This window comes from Lineus longissimus, chromosome 7 (genome assembly GCF_910592395.1).
Source record: "Lineus longissimus chromosome 7, tnLinLong1.2, whole genome shotgun sequence".
In the NCBI taxonomy this organism is placed as follows: Eukaryota; Metazoa; Nemertea; class Pilidiophora; order Heteronemertea; family Lineidae; genus Lineus; species Lineus longissimus.
The window spans coordinates 10,060,607-10,080,411 of NC_088314.1; the positions used below are offsets into that span (position 1 = coordinate 10,060,607).

Consider the following 19,805-nt stretch of genomic DNA (forward strand, 5'->3'; position numbering starts at 1 on the left):
TTTAGTCTTTATGCTTATCAATTGAATGTCTTTCTAACAAAGGACCTATTCAAGAAGAGCAACGGAGCTCTGTACAGCAAGGTTTAGGCAAACAGATAGCCAAAAGAGTGATGAAGGTTTTAACCGAATAGCTTACTTCAGGACAAATAGACGCTTTCATGATGCACTGTGTATATCATCTGGTGAGTATACTTTTGGCAATTGTGTAACAATCAGTGTCTCTCAGACGTCCATGTTGACTATGGTCAGATTGTAACAATCAGTGTCTTTCAGACGGCCATGTTGACTTGTCAGATTGTAACAATCAGTGTCTCTCAGACGGCCATGTTGACCGGTCAGATTGTAACAATCAGTGTCTCTCAGACGGCCATGTTGACTTGTCAGATTGTAACAATCAGTGTCTCTCAGACGGCCATGTTGACCGGTCAGATTGTAACAATCAGTGTCTCTCAGACGGCCATGTTGACCGGTCAGATTGTAACAATCAGTGTCTCTCAGATGGCCATGTTGATTATGGTCAGATTGTAACAATCAGTGTCTCTCAGACGTCCATGTTGACTATGGTCAGATTGTAACAATCAGTGTCTCTCAGACGTCCATGTTGACTCTGGTCAGATTGTAACAATCTGTGTCTCTCAGATGGCCATGTTGATTATGGTCAGATTGTAACAATCTGTGTCTCTCAGACGTCCATGTTGACTATGGTCAAATTGTAACAATCTGTGTCTCTCAGACGTCCATGTTGACTCTGGTCAGATTGTGAAAATCAGTGTCTCTCAGACGGCCATGTTGACACTCGTCAGATTGTGACAATCAGTGACACTTGAGATGGCAATGTTGACTGAGGACAGATTTTGACAGTGTCCCTTTAGATAGCGTTGTTGACTGAGGTCAGCTTGTGACAGTCAGTGTCCCTTTCTATGAAGGCAACGTTGACAATGGTGAGGTTGTGACAATCAGTGTCCCTTTGGATGGCAATGTTGGCTGTGTACAGATTGTGACAATCAGTGTTCCTTCAGATGGCCATGTTAACTATGGTTAGATTGTGACAATCAGTGACCCTAACACCAAGTGGACTGAAGTAAGATTGTGACAATCAGCGATGCTTCTAATGTCCTTATTTACCGAGGTAAGACTGTGACAATTAGGCACTCTGCAAATGATGACTGACGATTTGACCAAAAAGGAGACTGCTTTCAAATCATAATCATCATGTTCGCAGGGCTTCTCCGCTGGTTGCAGTGACAGAAGTCCCTCAATTGCCAAACACTTTAGTGTCCCCTTAGATGGGAATGATGGAATCTGACTAGTCTAGCAGCCCCTCCACATCTACCAGGCGGCTATGGGCCAACAACTCATTCTGTCGCTTTACAGAGTTACATAAAAGAGAACAAGAACTCCGACACTTTTGATGGCTTGAACCATCACGCTGCACTGACTAGTCAATACAGACTGGACATGGCCATATAATTGGACACTTGCTATCACAACCATACTAGGGTCAACAGTGATAGGTTGTGATAATTGGTCATGGCCACTTACGCCATCTAAAGAGACACTGACACTGCAATAAGCCTGACTCGTGACGTTTTAAATGGCAACAATAAGTATTCCTTGAAATGGTTATGTTCCAAGTAAATGAAGAAATGCCATTGATTCTAAATCCATTTATTTTAAGTTGATTTTAACTACATAAATTCTGACAACATATGTACTTTAAAGTTCACGTTTATACACACAGTAAGCCTCGCATATAACGGCCCCACATATACCGGATACTTGCATATAATAGACACCTTTCAAATCCGAGCCTGACTTAAGCTTGTAAGTTTTCGACTCAAATTTGTCTCCTATAACAGGCTCGAACAATCATCTCCATTGAACTGAAATCACAGGTCCTCGTCTAACCATGAACACATTTCCTTTAAAACAGCCTTGAATATATTGCACTGGCTTGACAAAGCCATTTTCAACATCTCAACAGGTCCTTTAACAGCATTTTCTCCTAGAGCAAGGACCTGGGATGTACAAGGCTTTATGAATATTTTTAGTATTAGGTCATCCCATTATTCCATCTTAACTGCCAAGCAGGTGTGTTGGATCCTAACCTTGCTGTGGTGCACCTGCCTGTGTGCCCCTATAACCCAAATGGCTAGCCTGGCGGGAGCCCGGCCCCAGGCAGATCCAACCATGCCAGACGGATCTTGGGCTAGGGTTCAGACCAAAGTTGTATCCAAGCTTTGGTGATGACGCTTCAAGGAGGCAGCCTCTCCACATCCACCTTGCAGCTGCGGGCCAACAACTCATTCTGTCTCTATGCAGAGTTACAGAAAGGAGAACCAAAACTCTCACACTTTTCATGGCTTTAAATCATCACGCTGGACTCAAGTAAGGAAGTTAACTGTCGAGAATCAGAGTTCAAATGCAGGGAATTTACTGTTCCTTGGATCAATGACGTCTGCCAAGAAATATATGGTGCCGGCCAGGCCTGAAAAATAAGCAGCCAAATGAGCCACATTACATATCATATAGAGTTAATATTTTAGTTGTACCAAGTACAACCTTGCTACTATTACAATACATTTGAGTGACAAATCCCCTTGATTTAATCACGGCAAAATTTGAGTGGTTTTTACAACTGCACTTTAGTTGACAATCTAACCTTACAGGTGGAGTTTTTGGTGCCAGTGGCGTCATCAATGGAGGAATCGCACTAAAGTTTGAGTCCATTCTCTTGGAATCGAGTTGAATTAGCCTTGGATATATTCCCTGCATTCCCTGATCCAGCAGGCTTTGGTTTCATCTCCAAGGTGACCAGGATTTAAATGTCTTACCTTCAAAAAGTGAATTAGGTCGGTCAGCAATTCTGCAATTATGGCTGCCATAATCACAACAAAACTCAGCAAACTGAAAGAGACAAGAAAGTATTTCCTTGGAAGTTATAAGACTATCTTCAGTGAGATCTGATCTCAAAAAAGAAAATCACTATTGCCAAATTCTTGCCAAAGACAGTCAAGTCAAGATTCAGATCAGATTGAAATTCATAGTCAGGGGTAATAGCCAACTCAGGGATATCATGCAGAGATTGGCACTCATAAGAGTTGACCTCCATTGCCAAACTCTTGCCAAAGACAGTCAAGTCAAGATTCAGATCAGATTGAAACTCATAGTCAGAGGTAATAGCTGACTCAGGGAGATCATGCAGAGATTGGCACCCATAAGAGCTGATCTGCATTGCCAAACTCTTGCCACGACAGTCAAGTCAAGATTCAGATCAGATTGTAATTCATAGTCAGAGGTAATAGCTGACTCAGGGAGATCATGCAGAGATTGGCACCCATAAGAGCTGATCTGCATTGCCAAACTCTTGCCAAAGACAGTCAAGCCAAGATTCAGATCAGATTGAAATTCATAGTCAGAGGTAATAGCTGACGCAGGGAGATCATGCAGAGATTGGCACCCATAAGAGCTGATCTGCATTGCCAAACTCTTGCCAAAGACAGTCAAGTCAAGATTCAGATCAGATTGAAATTCATAGCCAGAGGTAAGCGGACTCAGGGAGATCAGCATCATGCAGAGATTGGCACCCATAAGAGCTGATCTGTATTGCCAAACTCTTGCCAAAGACAATCAGTCAAGATTCAGATCAGATTGAAATTCATAGCCAGAGGTAAGCGGACTCAGGGAGATCATCATCATGCAGAGATTGGCACCCATAAGAGCTGATCTGTACTGCCAAACTCTTGCCAAAGGGAGTCAGGTCAAGATTCAGATCAGATTGTAATTCATAGTCAGAGGTAAGCAGACTCAGGGAGATCATCATCATGCAGAGATTAGCACCCATAAGAGTTGATCTCCATTGCCAAACTCTTGCCAAAGACAGTCAAGTCAAGATTCAGATCAGATTGAAATTCATAGTCCGAGGTAATAACGGACTCAGGGAGATCATCATCATGCAGAGATTGGCACCCATAAGAGCTGATCTGCATTGCCAACTCTTGCCAAAGACAGTCAAGTCAAGATTCAGATCAGATTGTAATTCATAGTCATAGGTAATAGCTGACTCAGGGATATCATGCAGAGATTGGCACCCATAAGAGCTGATCTGTATTGCCAAACTCTTGCCAAAGACAATCAGTCAAGATTCAGATCAGATTGAAATTCATAGCCAGAGGTAAGCGGACTCAGGGAGATCATCATCATGCAGAGGTTGGCACCCATAAGAGCTTATCTGTACTGCCAAACTCTTGCCAAAGACAGTCAAGTCAAGATTCAGATCAGATTGTAATTCATAGTCATAGGTAATAGCTGACTCAGGGATATCATGCAGAGATTGGCACCCATAAGAGCTGATCTGTATTGCCAAATTCTTGCCAAAGACAGTCAAGTCAAGATTCAGATCAGATTGTAATTCATAGTCAGAGGTAAGCGGACTCAGGGAGATCATCATCATGCAGAGATTAGCACCCATAAGAGTTGATCTCCATTGCCAAACTCTTGCCAAAGACAGTCAAGTCAAGATTCAGATCAGATTGAAATTCATAGTCCGAGGTAATAACTGACTCAGGGAGATCATCATCATGCAGAGATTGGCACCCATAAGAGCTGATCTGCATTGCCAACTCTTGCCAAAGACAGTCAAGTCAAGATTCAGATCAGATTGTAATTCATAGTCATAGGTAATAGCTGACTCAGGGATATCATGCAGAGATTGGCACCCATAAGAGCTGATCTGTATTGCCAAATTCTTGCCAAAGACAGTCAAGTCAAGATTCAGATCAGATTGAAATTCATAGTCAGAGGTAATAGCTGACTCAGGGATATCATGCAGAGATTGGCACCCATAAGAGCTGATCTGCATTGCCAAACTCTTGCCAAAGACAGTCAAGTCAAGATTCAGATCAGATTGTAATTCATAGTCATAGGTAAGTGGACTTAGGGAGATCATCATCATGCAAAGATTGGCACCCATAAGAGCTGATCTGCATTGCCAAACTCTTGCCAAAGACAGTCAAGTCAAGATTCAGATCAGATTGTAATTCATAGTCATAGGTAATAGCTGACCGAGGGAGATCATGCAGAGATTGGCACCCATAAGAGCTGATCTGCATTGCCAAACTCTTGCCAAAGACAGTCAAGTCAAGATTCAGATCAGATTGTAATTCATAGTCATAGGTAATAGCTGACCGAGGGAGATCATGCAGAGATTGGCACCCAAAAGAGCTGATCTGCATTGCCAAACTCTTGCCAAAGACAGTCAAGTCAGATTCAGATCAGATTGAAATTCATAGTCAGAGGTAAGAGAACTCAGGGAGATCATCATCATGCAAAGATTGGCACCCATAAGAGCTGATCTGCATTGCCAAACTCTTGCCAAAGACAGTCAAGTCAGATTCAGATCAGATTGAAATTCATAGTCAGAGGTAAGCGGACTCGGGGAGATCATCATCATGGAGAGATTGGCACCCATAAGAGCTGATCTGTATTGCCCAACTCTGTCAATAATCCATGTTACAATATATATTCATTTTGAACAAGTGTATCTCTTTGCATAACATCAGTTCCTACCTTCATGGCTCTGAATAGATACTTTGGTTCATTAGTAAGCTTATAGGCGGCCAAGAGTCCATAACCATTGCCTGCAGTCCCGTGACAGATACCATATCCTTTCTTCAATAAACCACGCGTCCAGAGAACATCTGCACACTCTTTTGTACACTGTAAGTATTTTGGATCGCCAAATCGCTGCAAAAGGTAAGTTCTTTGAGTTAGTGGACTTCAAGGATAAAATGGCACCAGACACAAGATGATGTGGGATCGACTCCCTGTGAAGTAACTCGGTTCCTCTACAGGTGGTCTTCAAATGAGAGCCTTGTTTCAGCACCTGGAAACACCAGTAAGTTTCTGTGGAGACCAGAAAATGAATAATCCCAAAATACCACACAAAGGTGTTGAAAATGTTATCATTATTTATCACATATACTAACCCTTTCCTGCCAGCCACAGCCTATGTTATATTACCCAAGGAATATAATTGTGGAGAACTACAATTCCGAATTTGAGACGTACTACCTACTAATCACTTTGACGTATTTTCCTAGCCCTTTTTGTTTGCAAAAACATCATATTCAAATCTCACTTCCATTTATTTCCACGAATGGATAGATTCAAATCATGAAATCATGGATTTGAAAATTTTTAAACCCAAAGTTCACATTTTTTACCCCCCCCCCCTCAAGAAGATATTCCACTCACAAACCAAACAGGTTTACCTGTTGTACAGACCTTATAAGCCATGACGAACATGTGAATCCATCCTGGAGCTCCATGACACCAATGAACCAATTTATCTCCTGTGCTGCTGCCAATAGATGAGGGATAATTTCCAGAAGGAAACCGCAAATTCATCAGCCAGTCAATACTCGGTTTCACATAATCATTCAAATCATTTTTATAGACTTCTTCTGGGCACTACAAAAAAGGACAGGCCAGCAATCATAGAGTTTGTGGAATGAAGAAATGAAATGCAAATGATACTGCATTAGGGCTGTGGACATCTGAATGAGTGTAATTTCAATAACCCTTGTCAAAATGGCGGAGGAGCGATTCTGTCTTCAGTATTCTTCTTCAGCGTTCGCTCTGCACTTGGAGGTGATTTTCTCCAGGGAGTATTCCTCCTCCAAGGCGGGATGAGCATTTATGCGTGACACTACAGTTATGCACCAATTGGGTTTATTGGCCTAGTGAATCCGACTTCGGCGAGAGGTTGAGTCAATGCAAGCTACCAGACCTAACTTTCAGGGTCAAAACTTAACAGGGGCTGAAGAAGTTGCCAGCTTTCTGTGCATTTTGTAATGAGATTTCTGATGAGGAGAAATGAGCCAAGGGACCAGTGAGGGGAAATGAGGTTTAAAACACCAATTTCATTTATAGGTTGTTGTAATTTATTGCCAAAAACAAGTTCTTACCTGCATAAGCATGTAAAATATTCCGACCAGACCATGTGCTGCCCCGAGGTATTTTTTCTCATGCCATTCATACATAAGGGGGCACGGTGAATCAGAGCTGACTGAAAGATGGCGGCCGGACTCAATCACAGTACTGAACACCTGGAACACGAGGGGAATAAGTTATCAGAGATCCCAACGACGACCAATACTTCACAGACACCTGTGATGATCCCTGCAGATTAGCAATTTTGGACAGATGCAATAAGTATCGCATGGTACTGCAATGAAAATTCCTTGCAGGCAGCACCTGATGCACACCCCTCCCCATTTCATGAAAATCTTTGAAACTGACCATGAAATTTTGAAACACACCATGAATTTTGATGAGAAATGCAGTGCACGCCCCCTATTTTTCCACCTACAGTAGAACCTCTCTATTAAGGACACCCTCGAGACTGACAAATTTTGTCCTTAGAAGGGAGGTGTCCTGATTCGAGAGGTCAAATTGAATGGAAACAACCAATTTTGGACCAAAACTAATGTCCTTAATAGAGAGATTGTCCTTACTAGAGAGGTGTCCGCTTAGGGAGGTTCCACTGTACTTGTTTGAAAATGTACTGAAAGAGTTTATCCGCATTTACCCCATTCCCACACATAACACAAACAGTTGTGCTCAGAAGATTCGGATAAAGACGTTACTCACCTTGGACAATATAGAACTGTTGACAGCCTCAACGCCAAGATGCTGCCTTACAAATAGTAGACCAAATAGGTAGCCAACACGTCCAAACAGCACCTCGTTAGGAAGGTTGGGGTCATTGATGACGGCATCTTGAAGGGACAGCAACCTAGTTATTGAATTATAGAGGGATATATTAATTATTGGTTCCCTCATTGAGCATAATTTCTGCCAGTCTCATCTGTTATCATTGTTATTATCATTATTAACACCTTGGGTGCCAGACAATGTAGATATGCTGTACCTCGGAAAATTTGGCTGAGATGTATTTGAGAACATTGAGAATTTTACCTTTTTTGGTGTATTAGGTGATCTTCAGCAGGAAGATTTCATGTCTATGTCATTTTCGGATGCGCAGGACATGCTAAGACCTTTCAGTTAGCTTAGACCTTTCAGTTAGCTTAGACCTTTCAGTTAGCTTAGACCTTTCAAGTAGCTTAGACCTTTCAGTTAGCTTAGACCTTTCAGTTAGCTTAGACCTTTCAGTTAGCCTAGACCTTTCAGTTAGCTTAGACCTTTCAGTTAGCTTAGACCTTTCAGTTAGCTTAGACCTTTCAGTTAGCTTAGACCTTTCAGTTAGCTTAGACCTTTCAAGTAGCTTAGACCTTTCAGTTAGCTTAGACCTTTCAGTTAGCTTAGACCTTTCAGTTAGCTTAGACCTTTCAGTTAGCTTAGACCTTTCAGACCGACATGATAAACGAGAAGCCGCTGTGATGTAGTGGCTGGGACTCTCGACTAGCGGTCTAGAGGTCCCGGGTTCAATCCTCACTGTCGGCGTGAGACTCTAGACAGGACTCTGTCTTACCCGCCTCTCTGAACCCAGGTGTATAAATGGGTACTGGTCAGAAATGTTCAGATTGTAACGCTGGTTGAGCAGCTCATCTGAGGTCTACTGAAATGTTTCAGGACAGACAGGGGTTAGAGTGTAAAGTCGTATCGTAATTGACCTCAGACTTTAACTTTATCTTTATAAATGTGTGTTTGGTTTTTTAAACTCACCGTTTTAAGCACTCTTCACATTCTGCCTTCTTCTGCAGCTTGCTGTAGATGACGGCACCGACTGCGAGTGGTCCTGCATCGCCACACAAGAACGTGACTCGTTTTTGCTTGAGGTGGCGTAGAGGGCGTTTGAGTAGACCCAGCGCCGAGTGAAGATGGCGATCATCCTGGCAGTTGTCTCGCACCTTGTAAAGATGTAAGTGTAATAATGCAATACCTGAAATAAGGACATGTTTTAAACACTTAAAAATTGATGCCACTGTCAAAATGCCAAATTTTTCTGCCATTTCATTTTTGTGATTTGTGAAAATTTCGAGCAGCAAACTGGTAGAAAAAAAGCCAGCTAGATTTAGGAGATGGGTCCTGGTGGTGATTCGGAAACCTCAGACTACCAACATGAACTGGGACAAGGTTGGCTATAGATTAAGTCACTCATGAGGAAAGATGCTGTAGCCATTTGAAACGTCAAGGTGAATATTTTCATTGTAGTGTGAAAATTAACATTACATCAGCAATCTTTCACAATCAGAAGAACAACAATTTCAAAGATAATTTCTATGATTTATAAATCTCACCGGAACTGCCAGTATAAATGGAGTAGTCTCCTTCGTCGTATCCTTCAGACAAACTGGTCTCCAACGCTCGCAGCAACCTCTCGATGTTCTCAATCAACCTTTTTCTGAAGTCATCCCTAATCTGAAATGCAAGATCAATACCCGAGGTCAACAACTGAATACTTGTAGCATCATGATCACATAGGAAGTGCCCAACAGAGGAGTTCATATGGCATCTGAAGATTTGTTAGAGGTATGTCTTATCACCTTTGAAATGAGAGTAATAGGCAACATTTCTCAACCTACTGAAGCAGCTACATGTAAAGTGACTGTGGTCATCTGATGATATGGTGATATGATAATTGATATCATAAACCCTAGGCTAGCGATCGTGGTCATCTGATTATATGGATTCATACTGGTGATAAACCATCCAATAATGCTAACAAGCGATTGTGGTCATCTGATGATGTGAATTCATACTGGTGATAAACCATCCAATGCTAACTCTCTAGCGATTGTGGTCATCTGATGATGTGGATTCATACTGGTAATAAACCATCCAATGCTAACTCTAGGGACTGTGTCTGTGGCTGTCTGATAATGTGAATTCATACTGGTGATAAACCATCCAATGCTACAAGATATAAATGATTGATGATTGATACGGATTCATACTGGTGATGAATCATATCTTTCTTCCCACCTGTCCTCCAGAAGACAGGAGCTCCTCTCCCTTGTAATCTTCAAAAGCATTGGGGAAATGGCGCCCATCCTCTACTTCCATGATTACGCAGCGCACAGGCGTAGATAACCTGTCACTTCGTCAAAGAGGAGATGAAAGATGAGGAGACTGCATTGGGGAAGCCGTTTGCAACGTTGTTGAACTTCAAGAAGTACTGTGTCTCGACTTGTGAGTGACGTCATTCAAAGACAGGAATTCCCAAATTTCCGGCGGGAAATTCGAATTTGCGAAATCCGTGTCTACATCATTGTCATTCATACAGGAGGAATACCATTAAATAGAAGGCCTCGTAATTTCAGCATCTTGACAACCAAGGTTTATATATCCAATTCTCAATTCTTTTGTTCATTTACGATTGATTTCAGGGGCTGACTGTAGTCCCTATTCAAGAGAAATATCATCTGCCATGTGGCAACAGGCAAGCCATGGTTCGCTGTCAGAATCTCCAGGATTGCCTGCTGAATTGCATTTCACCTGTATGAGTAAAATCATGTAGTCTGTTGAGGCAGTTCGATACTAGGGACTGATTGTACTAAAGAAAGACCACTGAGGAAAAATACCATGTGCCGGCAGAGGCCCTAAGAATCCCTGGCGACTGATCTGATTATCTGTTATCAGATGTTAGTCACATGGGGGACACAATGGCTGGGGAAGGCAGTAAGAATCTGTTTGGATTGATTGTATTTCATGCAAGAAAATGCTCCAGAAGTACCATGTGGTCAGTGCACTGAGTCTTTGGGAACCGACTGTATTCATATAGGAGAAATACCATGTACCCCTTAGAATTTATGGTTATTTAAAATTGACATCATCCACACAGGAAAATACCATTTGGCAGTGGAGGCAGCCAGTATGTACCAGGACTGATTGTATTCATACAGGAGAAAGACCATGCGGCCAGTGGAAGCAGTCAGTGTCTTTAGGGACTGATTGTATTCATACTGGAAAAAAAGACCATGCGGCCGGTGGAAGCAGTCAGTATATCTTCAGGGACTGACTGTATTCATACAGGAGAAAGACCATGCGGCCAGTGGAGGCAGTCAGAATCTTCAGGGACTGATTGTATTCATACAGGAGAAAGACCATGCGGCCAGTGGAAGCAGTCAGTATCTTCAGGGACTGACTGTATTCATACAGGAGATTTACCATGTGACCAGGGGAAGCAGTCTGAATCTCTAGGGACTGATTGTGTCATTCTTACTAGAGAAATGCCATGTGTCCATTGGAGGCAGTCTAAATTTCGAGGGACCGACTGTATTCATAACGGGGGCAGTCCAAAAAGTCAATACGCACATAACCACACAAAAGCATCGCAGCAAAATGTTTGCCCTTTTTTCTTTCGTGACCGGACGATTACACAACTGATTTGCTTATCAGAGGATTATAAGATGAAATCTTGATAATTCCTAAGGCTCCAAAAGGCATTTTAGAGATGCACGAATGGTTTTATCTTCCAGGCTGTAAAAAACATATCCTTTGCCTCGTTCCGTTCCTGTAAACAAAATGTGGCTGTCCTATTGTTAAAGTTCACTAAGAACATTGAAGCTGCTTCTAGAAACTAAAGAAGTTTGCGGTGGAGACCGTGATAATAATAATCCCAAATGATAACTTAAGACTTTTAAGTTAAAATTCACCATTACAAAACAATATTTATTTACAATACAAACAACATTGCATGAAAGAACTACAGGGGGAGCTGCCTGTTCGGTTATTTGACATTATAACCAGTTTTGAATAGTTCATCCTACACCGATAGGCGACATTCACATAATCCAGCATTTATTTTGCGAGTATGCAATATGATGCAAACTTATATGCATATAACTTTTACTCATGATCCATTTTGAACAACTGTATACTATAAACCAACAACAAGAAGAGTTGAGGTGCAGGACAGAACCATGAGGAGATGGATAAGTTGGTGAACTTGAATAAATGTCCTGCTATTTCTATTGACAGCAGAAGTTTGTGGTTACTTTAGGGTAAAATGTCACTTTGTCCATACATTATGTATTCTGGCTATCGTAATTCAACAAATAAATATTGCCTCAATTGTAAAGTTTTGTGGTAAAAGGTAGACTAACGCAACCGCATATAAAACCTGCCACAAATATTTTCCGGGTCGCAGTAACTTGCTGTTCCTTGTCTCAAAGCCGCAGCACAGACCATTTTTACTTTTAAATCAAAGGGGTGCATTCAAGAAACTGATGGTGGATGAACCATTTCACATCACCGTGGCATTTCTTGCTGCAAAAACTGTGCAAGAGTGTACAATAAATTTGCCAGAGTTGATGAAATGAGTAACTGTGATATTCCAGACTGCATGCAACCAAAATATCAAGGTATAAAGTTTTCGTATTAAATACATAAAGAATGAACCTTGACCCATATTTTTTAAACAGATTGAACTCCAGAATTTGCTTGCAATATAGTTAATAAAACATTCACCCTGATTTCGCCATCCTTTGAGGTATCGAATCCGAATTGAATCACATTGTCGAAGTATCCACGTTCACAGTCAAAACAGAAAAATATTCAACACATTTTTAAAATTCCACTGTGTTCAATAAAAAGTCAAATAATATCCTTTCGTCATGAGTACAATTTGCTGATATCTTCATACTGGACATCATCCACAGTCCTACCTTTCAGGGGACCCTGAAGAAAGGAAGAAAAAAACATTGTTATGTTCTGTATAAAGATAATGAAAAAAACAGAACCTTCTGATCCAGGGTCAAATCATTAACACCAATTGCACGAATGAAAAACAATTTCATGATTTTATCACATGGAAATACAAAGGAAGATCCCCAAGTGGACAACTCTCCATTGAGGACAAGCTCTCTATCAAAGAAAATACTTCTTGGTCCCAAATTAGATGTTTCCATTCAATTTGACCTCTCTAATCAGGACGCCTCCTTAGGCCAGCACTTGTCAGTCCTGAGGGTGTCATGGATCATTGCCATTGCCACTCTATAAGTAGTCCCTACATTTTTTTTTCGGAACAGCTAATAAATTTTCTGCTACAAAGAGCACAAAGCCTACCATTTCCCTTAGTTCACAACCCTTTTTCCCAAATTTCGCAAATTCTTGCCCTTCCAAATTTCTGGAAGAAACACTAGGGTTTTCTGTTAGCCAAAAGGACACATCCTTTTTCAGTCATTTTATGACAAGTGAGAGGGTTAGCCTGTGAAGATGCATCAAAGGTGTCTCACCTGACTGATCCTTATCGAACAAGAGAACTTCTTCTCATTTAACTCAAGCAATGTGGCTTCCTCACCTCGGTACGCACCATTCACAACCAAGACTTGTTTCCCTGAAAATATTTCTTCAATGTCAAAACTACGGAAATATTTGTTCACAAATGTGATCGAGGCCAGCAAAATGTGTCAAAGTGACCACAAAATGTAAATTCGATTACCGGTTGTCATTTCTGGACTATTCACTTCATGAGATCTAGTGGGAATTAGTGAGCCGAAAGAATTGGTACCAATCCATTTTCCATTACAATTTTATACATTTAGCATGAGTGACTTTTGGCAAATAGCAATTCATGTTTCAGTACATGGCATCCTGAGAAGGGACCTTTTGTCATGTCCCCCGACATGAAGGGCAACATTTATATAAGATGTTTGATATTTACCACAAGCTGGCAAGACCGTTTCTAGATGAGCCTGATCAACCTTCAGTTTAGCTCCAGAGTCCATCATTTTTATGACGGCAGTGTACTCATCCTCAACATCCTGTAAGAAACAGCAACCACTGAATTAGTGAGCACAGCGAAGGAATATCTTGGTACTGTACTGTCGGCATTCTTACAGCCTATTGGCACTTTTGACTCTTTCAGAGCCAAGATTGTACATGTATGACCTAAATTTTAAGGTATTTTAGTTCCTCCAGACGACACTAGATGTCCCCAGCTACTCAAATGTGTTTTATACGGTTTCTCTGGCCAGGGTCGTCCAAATTGAATAATTCTTTTGACTGAGAGGGTGGGGTGGGGTCTGCCACCCCTCATTTCAGGTGAAAAATGGTTTATCACTGCTGTTTTATTGAAACTAGGGGTAAAGACGAAGGTTTTGAAGAATTTTGATGAGTGTATTTCAATTATTTTCGTGAGATTTTGGGTGGTGAAAATGCCCAAAAATGCCCACGAAAGAGTTAAGAGATAAAATAGATCAACGTAAAGCGTGGCATATGCTTTTGACTGAGTGTTATCTGTTGACATGATGAACAGTCCGTGTTTATTACTGAGTGAAGAAACATTAAAACAACCTCAGTGGACATACCGGTACTGAAATCAACAGAACCCAAATTTAAGATGGCTGCCTAGACAGCCATATTGAATACCTGATTAAAGAAATTGCACACATTCTCATCAAAATTAAACTAAATATATGCCATTGAGGCCATACTGAATAATCAAATCACTCCAACTTTTGAAAGGAACTGTCCTCTAATCATTCAGTGATTTCCACAAGGCCATTATTTGTCAGGGCATCCCATCCTACCTGTGGATAACCCTGGTCACTTCTGATAAGCCACAAAAATTTGACTGGTCAACCGATGCGTTTGCCTGATAACAGACAGAAATGAAAGTGTTCAATCATTCTTTTTGTTAGTTCATGTTCCATTTTTTGCCATGATGAAGTTGGCGAGGACAAGAACTTTTGAGGGGGCCCAGAAAACCAGCAAATATGGCACCAAAAAAAGAGAATACTGCAACCTTTCCTAAATACCAACCTTGATGTAAGCCTTTTTCTTGTAATATTTCTCTCCAAGTTTCTTGGCCAGCACTTTTACAACGATGCCTTTAGTCACCCAATTATCCTTTCTGTTCATTTTTTCTTTCTTCAGCGCTTCCTGAAATCAAACCAAATACTAAATTGTTTATAAATAATAATCCAGGTCATTTGGCAAGCCAACGTCCAAGGGGTCAGTGGTTGGTCCCTTGGCCAATAAACTGTCAGACGAGTGGAGGTCACATATTCAAAGTATATGGCATCACTTTGCAACAGAGACCTGGTGACACCCTTGAGTCAAATGCTCACCAAACCAAAAGACCCTGCCTCACCACAGCAAGTATGTGGCCCCGTTTACCAAAACAAGTGTGAATGGTGGGATATGTGATGAGGACTACATCAGGGAAACAAAAAGAACGCTCAAGGCTTAGGTGAACATCGGAGACCCAGCTCATCTTTTTTTCGAGATTTCCAACCACTTGTTCAATGATCAAGTGGGACAAAACTTCCCGCTGGAAACCCTGAAAACCCTAGCTAGGGAGCTCGACTGGTTCAGGACGGGATTAGGTAAGCTATCAACATCCTGAAGTACAACAAGCAGTCGCTCAATTAAGATGGGGCGCTACAAACTACCACAGATAGGGGACAACCTGATACAACCTCCACTCACACGTGTTGAGATTGCTGCTGAGTACCTGGATGACTGCCAGCTCGAGCTTTTGTACCTGGTCAATTTTATGCTATCTAGAAGTTACAAAACTACTTTTGATCACAATAACAAAGTATGTTATTACTTTTGTTTCTTGAGGGGAGACTTGACCTACTTATTTTGGCCAAAGTCAACCTAAATAATGCTCATTTCATTACCTCCTTCATGATATCATCTAAGGCAGACTTCCTCTTCTGTCCAGCAAAGCTAGTTGATGCTGCATCACTTGTGGATGCCTCTGTTGAACCTAATGCATTGGCTCCCAGCAAAGTTCTGAAACAAAGATGGAGATACAATTTAGATAAAGATGATGGCAATAGCAGAGAAAAATAGACAGTTGTTAAATTCAATGTTTTGGAGGAGCCTGCAATAGGGAATGCAATCTGACAAACTACATGACATTCCAAGGCATAGCTGATGAGATTTATCAGAGCTTTACACTTTAAAATCCCGTTGTCGAGACAGAAAAAACCTAAGGCTGAAAATGAGCTTTTCTAAGCAGTTTCAAGGACTCCAAGTCACCTGTAATATTTATAGATGCTCGTCTTTCATTGGTTTATAGGTGCATGCATAATCAATAGGCCAGGGCACCAAAAAATAACAACAACATTGCCCAAAGCTACCACCATCTCACAAAGTTTTAGCCAACAAGCACAACACAACATGCTACAATGATGTCAGATGTCAGAGTACAGTAGAACCTCCCTTAGCGGACACCTCTCTATTAAGGACATCTTCTATTAAGAACACTAGTTTTGGTCCCAAATTGGTTGTTTCCATTCAATTTGACCTCTCTAATCAGGACACCGCTCTATTAAGGACAGCACTTGTCAGTCCCGAGGGTGTCCTTAGTAGAGAGGTTCTACTGTATTGTATGAGACTACCTATCACAACCTTTAAGTTTTCATTGCCAGCAAAAACCAATGACCGTTCGTGACATTCTCAGACACACTTGACAAGCTGTGTTTTTTACAGTAAAACGTCTTTCAAACAAAGAAACTTACTTAGACGTCGATGATTCCTCCGCTGTCTTCCCACTTCCTCCAAGACTAAACACAACTTTTTCTTCCTCATTATCTCTCTTCAACTCAGTGAACTCAGTCTTGGGTACACATTTCGCCACCTTCGCATCTCTCTCAATCTGTTTTTCAATCTGTCGCTGCATCCTTTCTTCGTCGTCCATCTCCATTCTTTCTTTGGCCGCGAGCGCCTCCTGCCGTTTGATAGTTTCCGGGTCTCGGTCGATGTATGTTACAAACCAGCCTTTTTCAGTTTCATCCACAACACAGTGACCTGTTGAGAAATAAGTTTTGGTTCAACTTAAGATATTCAATTATCCTAAATGAAAACTGGTTCCTTCATATGATAATCATAATATCTAGCAAATTACCCGTCATTCGGGCAGGTTAAAGCAGGCTGTGTATTGAATAACATGGGTTAATGGACTGAATCACAATAAAAATTTCAAATGAATTATCACAGTTCCAACTAATCAAGTGTCCACAACAAAATAAGACTAAAAGTGTAAAACAGGCCTTGCTGCCAAGGTACAAGTACTCAGGAAGGCATGTTAGTTACGTACGCACTCCCTGTTTTTGGACCAATCACTATCTGGTGCTAATATCTGTGCCATTAGAAATACATGATAGTTCGCAATGTTTTGTATCTTTTTGAATTTCTGCACTGATCAGTAGGAAAATTACTACTGTAGGATAAAAGGTGACTGTTTTGTAATGCCATTATACCTTTAAAACAACCTGTGAATGCAAGAGCAAACCACCTACCTTCCCGTCCTAACCATTTAACAAATGTAGTCAGTGTTTCCCACTGGGTCGAGTTCATATGCACGTGGTCTCTGTCGTTGATATACTCCTGGTAGACCTGGTTTGCACTCACTCGTTTCGTACCGAACCTGCGCCTCAAGAGCTCCACATAACCATCCTTGAAGTCGCTGAAGAAACAGATCAGAGGAAAGAGAGATAAAGACGCTATTCCCTCATTGCACCCCAGTTTTCAACTTGCCACGCTCCTGTGCTCATTACACAAGCGGCTAATCAGAATCACTTATCATCACTAGTTTTTATCAGCTAGCCTAAGCGATCACCCCGGGCCTGGGTCCTGCCAGATGCAAAAGCGTAAACATGAAATAGCCAGAGGGCATTGTGCTTACCAGATCAAACTTCAGTTGACGACCATGCCAATTTCAGCCATGCCGATCCACCGCCGTTGCGCGAGGAGACTTTAGGGCTGATATTCACCGCCGATTAGTCAAATCAAATGCGAAATATTTAGTACAAGTCAAACCTACCTGGAAAAGTCATCAACATATTGATCCGGATTCTCTGCAAACAGTAAGATTTGTCTCTGGTGAGATTCCGAGGTCAGGTGACATTTGAATCCATTCTGAAACGAAAAAGTTTTACAGGCCACAGGGTGTCGCAAAAAAACAACAAACTCAACTTTGAATGTACAGTGAATCAAGGTTTGTTCTATGTAAATATGGAGCTGAAGATCAGACTCAAACTCATGTGTTTTAAGTCCGCCTGGCCATTGCCAGAGCTGCAACTGCTCATCAGGCCGGATTCTGTCCTATTAGGGAAAACTAGGAGTGTCACTCCCCCTGCTACCCATACTCGAGGTCAAGGGAAGCAATTTAGGGTTAGTTGTCTAGCTCAAGGACATGGAGATTAAATGGCGTTGATCCTTATGAGAGTCGAGACCCATGACCTCCTAAACTTGAACATCTAATTGCTCACCTCATCACGACACTGTTTTTGACACATCTGACAGTACCATCTCAACTTTTGAAGACCCTTTGCCTTGATCCTATTGGCAATCGCCTTTGGGGTTAAAAATCCGCCTTTTTCTTTTCCCATGGTGGCCTCTTATGCATTCAACATACACTGTGGTATCGCTGTAAGTAATTAGAATAAATAATACTGCAACAATACCATATATCATAGTCATAAGGTTAACTGACACTAACGTTGTCGCCAGCAGTTTAAAGGGACAATATAGGCAGCAGCTGTAAGTAATTAGAATAAATAATACTGCAACAATACCATATATCATAGTCATAAGGTTAACTGACACTAACGTTGTCGCCAGCAGTTTAAAGGGACAATATAGGCAGCAGCTAGGCAGGCAAGATAAAGTTACACAAAGTCGCCAATAGGGGTCTCTCACGTCTCACAGTACGTCGAAATGATTCACGCTTGCACGAAGAATAAATTTAGTGCTGAATCTGACATGACCCAGGCCCCTTACTTTTGTATATTCGTCACCTGGAGATGGCCAAATTAGCCCCTCCGCTCCTGCCTGTAGTCCCCCTTTAATAATGAGCTGCTTGGACGGTTAAAACAAAGATGATTGCCATCAGCTTTGCACAAGGCGCACCTCACGACAATTCCAGTATTTTCCGAGATTTCAGAAGACGATGCGGTTCAGTGGCAATTTGCGCTGCATACGGTAAAATATCTGATCCATGATTTACCGGTAAACTGTTTGTGCGATGATAGAAGGGTGTAATATTACTATAAAGTGGCGATAATACGCACTAAGTTCCAACGATGATGATATGTTGTCTGACATTGAACTCTACCCACCAAGTTTGTTTTTGCCTTCCACGTACAGTTTGCATGGTTTGTCGCAGCTTCTCTCAACAACAAAACTATGTTGAATTCCAACAAACAAGGTGCGTGCGCAAATTGCACAACAAGCAACGGGCGAATGTTCGGAGTGGCGAAATTTTCCCGACGTCATCATATGTCCTGATTGTCCATCTATTGTATTAGTAAATGCAGCTAATAATGGCAATACATGTACACCCTGACGCCACAATAAACACGAAAAGGTTAGGCCTATCTAGTGGGCCTGAATAAGGCGTTATTTTGGCTAGCTAACGCACATGTTGGTAAAAAATTGGCCCGAACAATAGGTCGAACGAAATACCACGTCATGACCTGTATCCTGCTGATCTATTGATAACATAACGATGCTTTACCCATAGGTTGCTTTTGGACCAAAATCGTATAGCCAGTGCACATGCACATGCATAGGCCTACATACATGCATAGTACATACATGCATACTACTAGCCCCAAAACGTAAACATTGATGATGCTCTTGTTTTCGTTAAGTTTTCCAGCCCGTTTTCCCGCAGTCATGGGGCCAATGGGGGTTTCCAAGCCAAATACTATCACTCAAGTTTAGTTACCTACAGTGACCTAAGAACTCCTATGTTATACTCGTGAGGCGTGGGATTATGATGAAACAGCGAAGTGTGAAGTGTAAATCGTATGGGCGGCTGGGTTTCCCGAGCTAGATTGCCTGGAAATTTCTTGGCTGGTCCCTCAGCCTCGATTTAA

At 41.5% G+C, this 19,805-nt stretch overlaps 2 protein-coding genes across 2 annotated transcripts; both read right to left on the bottom strand.

The window, feature by feature from the left end:
- Positions 1 to 1,672: 1,672 nt before the first annotated feature.
- LOC135491087 (lanC-like protein 2) lies at positions 1,673 to 10,118 on the bottom strand. Its single transcript, XM_064776735.1, has 9 exons — positions 9,949 to 10,118; positions 9,264 to 9,384; positions 8,689 to 8,905; positions 7,654 to 7,798; positions 6,969 to 7,109; positions 6,286 to 6,471; positions 5,569 to 5,745; positions 2,835 to 2,907; positions 1,673 to 2,488 (listed from the first exon to the last, which is right to left on the bottom strand). The coding sequence occupies exons 1-9, from the start codon at positions 10,027 to 10,029 to the stop codon at positions 2,412 to 2,414; spliced, it is 1,218 nt and encodes a 405-aa protein (XP_064632805.1). The 5' UTR covers positions 10,030 to 10,118; the 3' UTR covers positions 1,673 to 2,411.
- A 1,492-nt stretch (positions 10,119 to 11,610) lies between these two features.
- LOC135490863 (DNA/RNA-binding protein KIN17-like) lies at positions 11,611 to 19,785 on the bottom strand. The gene is made up of 10 exons (XM_064776424.1): positions 19,659 to 19,785; positions 18,195 to 18,352; positions 17,747 to 17,841; positions 17,223 to 17,389; positions 16,443 to 16,731; positions 15,597 to 15,711; positions 14,731 to 14,850; positions 13,631 to 13,730; positions 13,203 to 13,303; positions 11,611 to 12,645 (listed from the first exon to the last, which is right to left on the bottom strand). The coding sequence occupies exons 2-10, from the start codon at positions 18,312 to 18,314 to the stop codon at positions 12,580 to 12,582; spliced, it is 1,173 nt and encodes a 390-aa protein (XP_064632494.1). The 5' UTR covers positions 18,315 to 18,352; positions 19,659 to 19,785; the 3' UTR covers positions 11,611 to 12,579.
- Between the last annotated feature and the right edge of the window lie 20 nt (positions 19,786 to 19,805).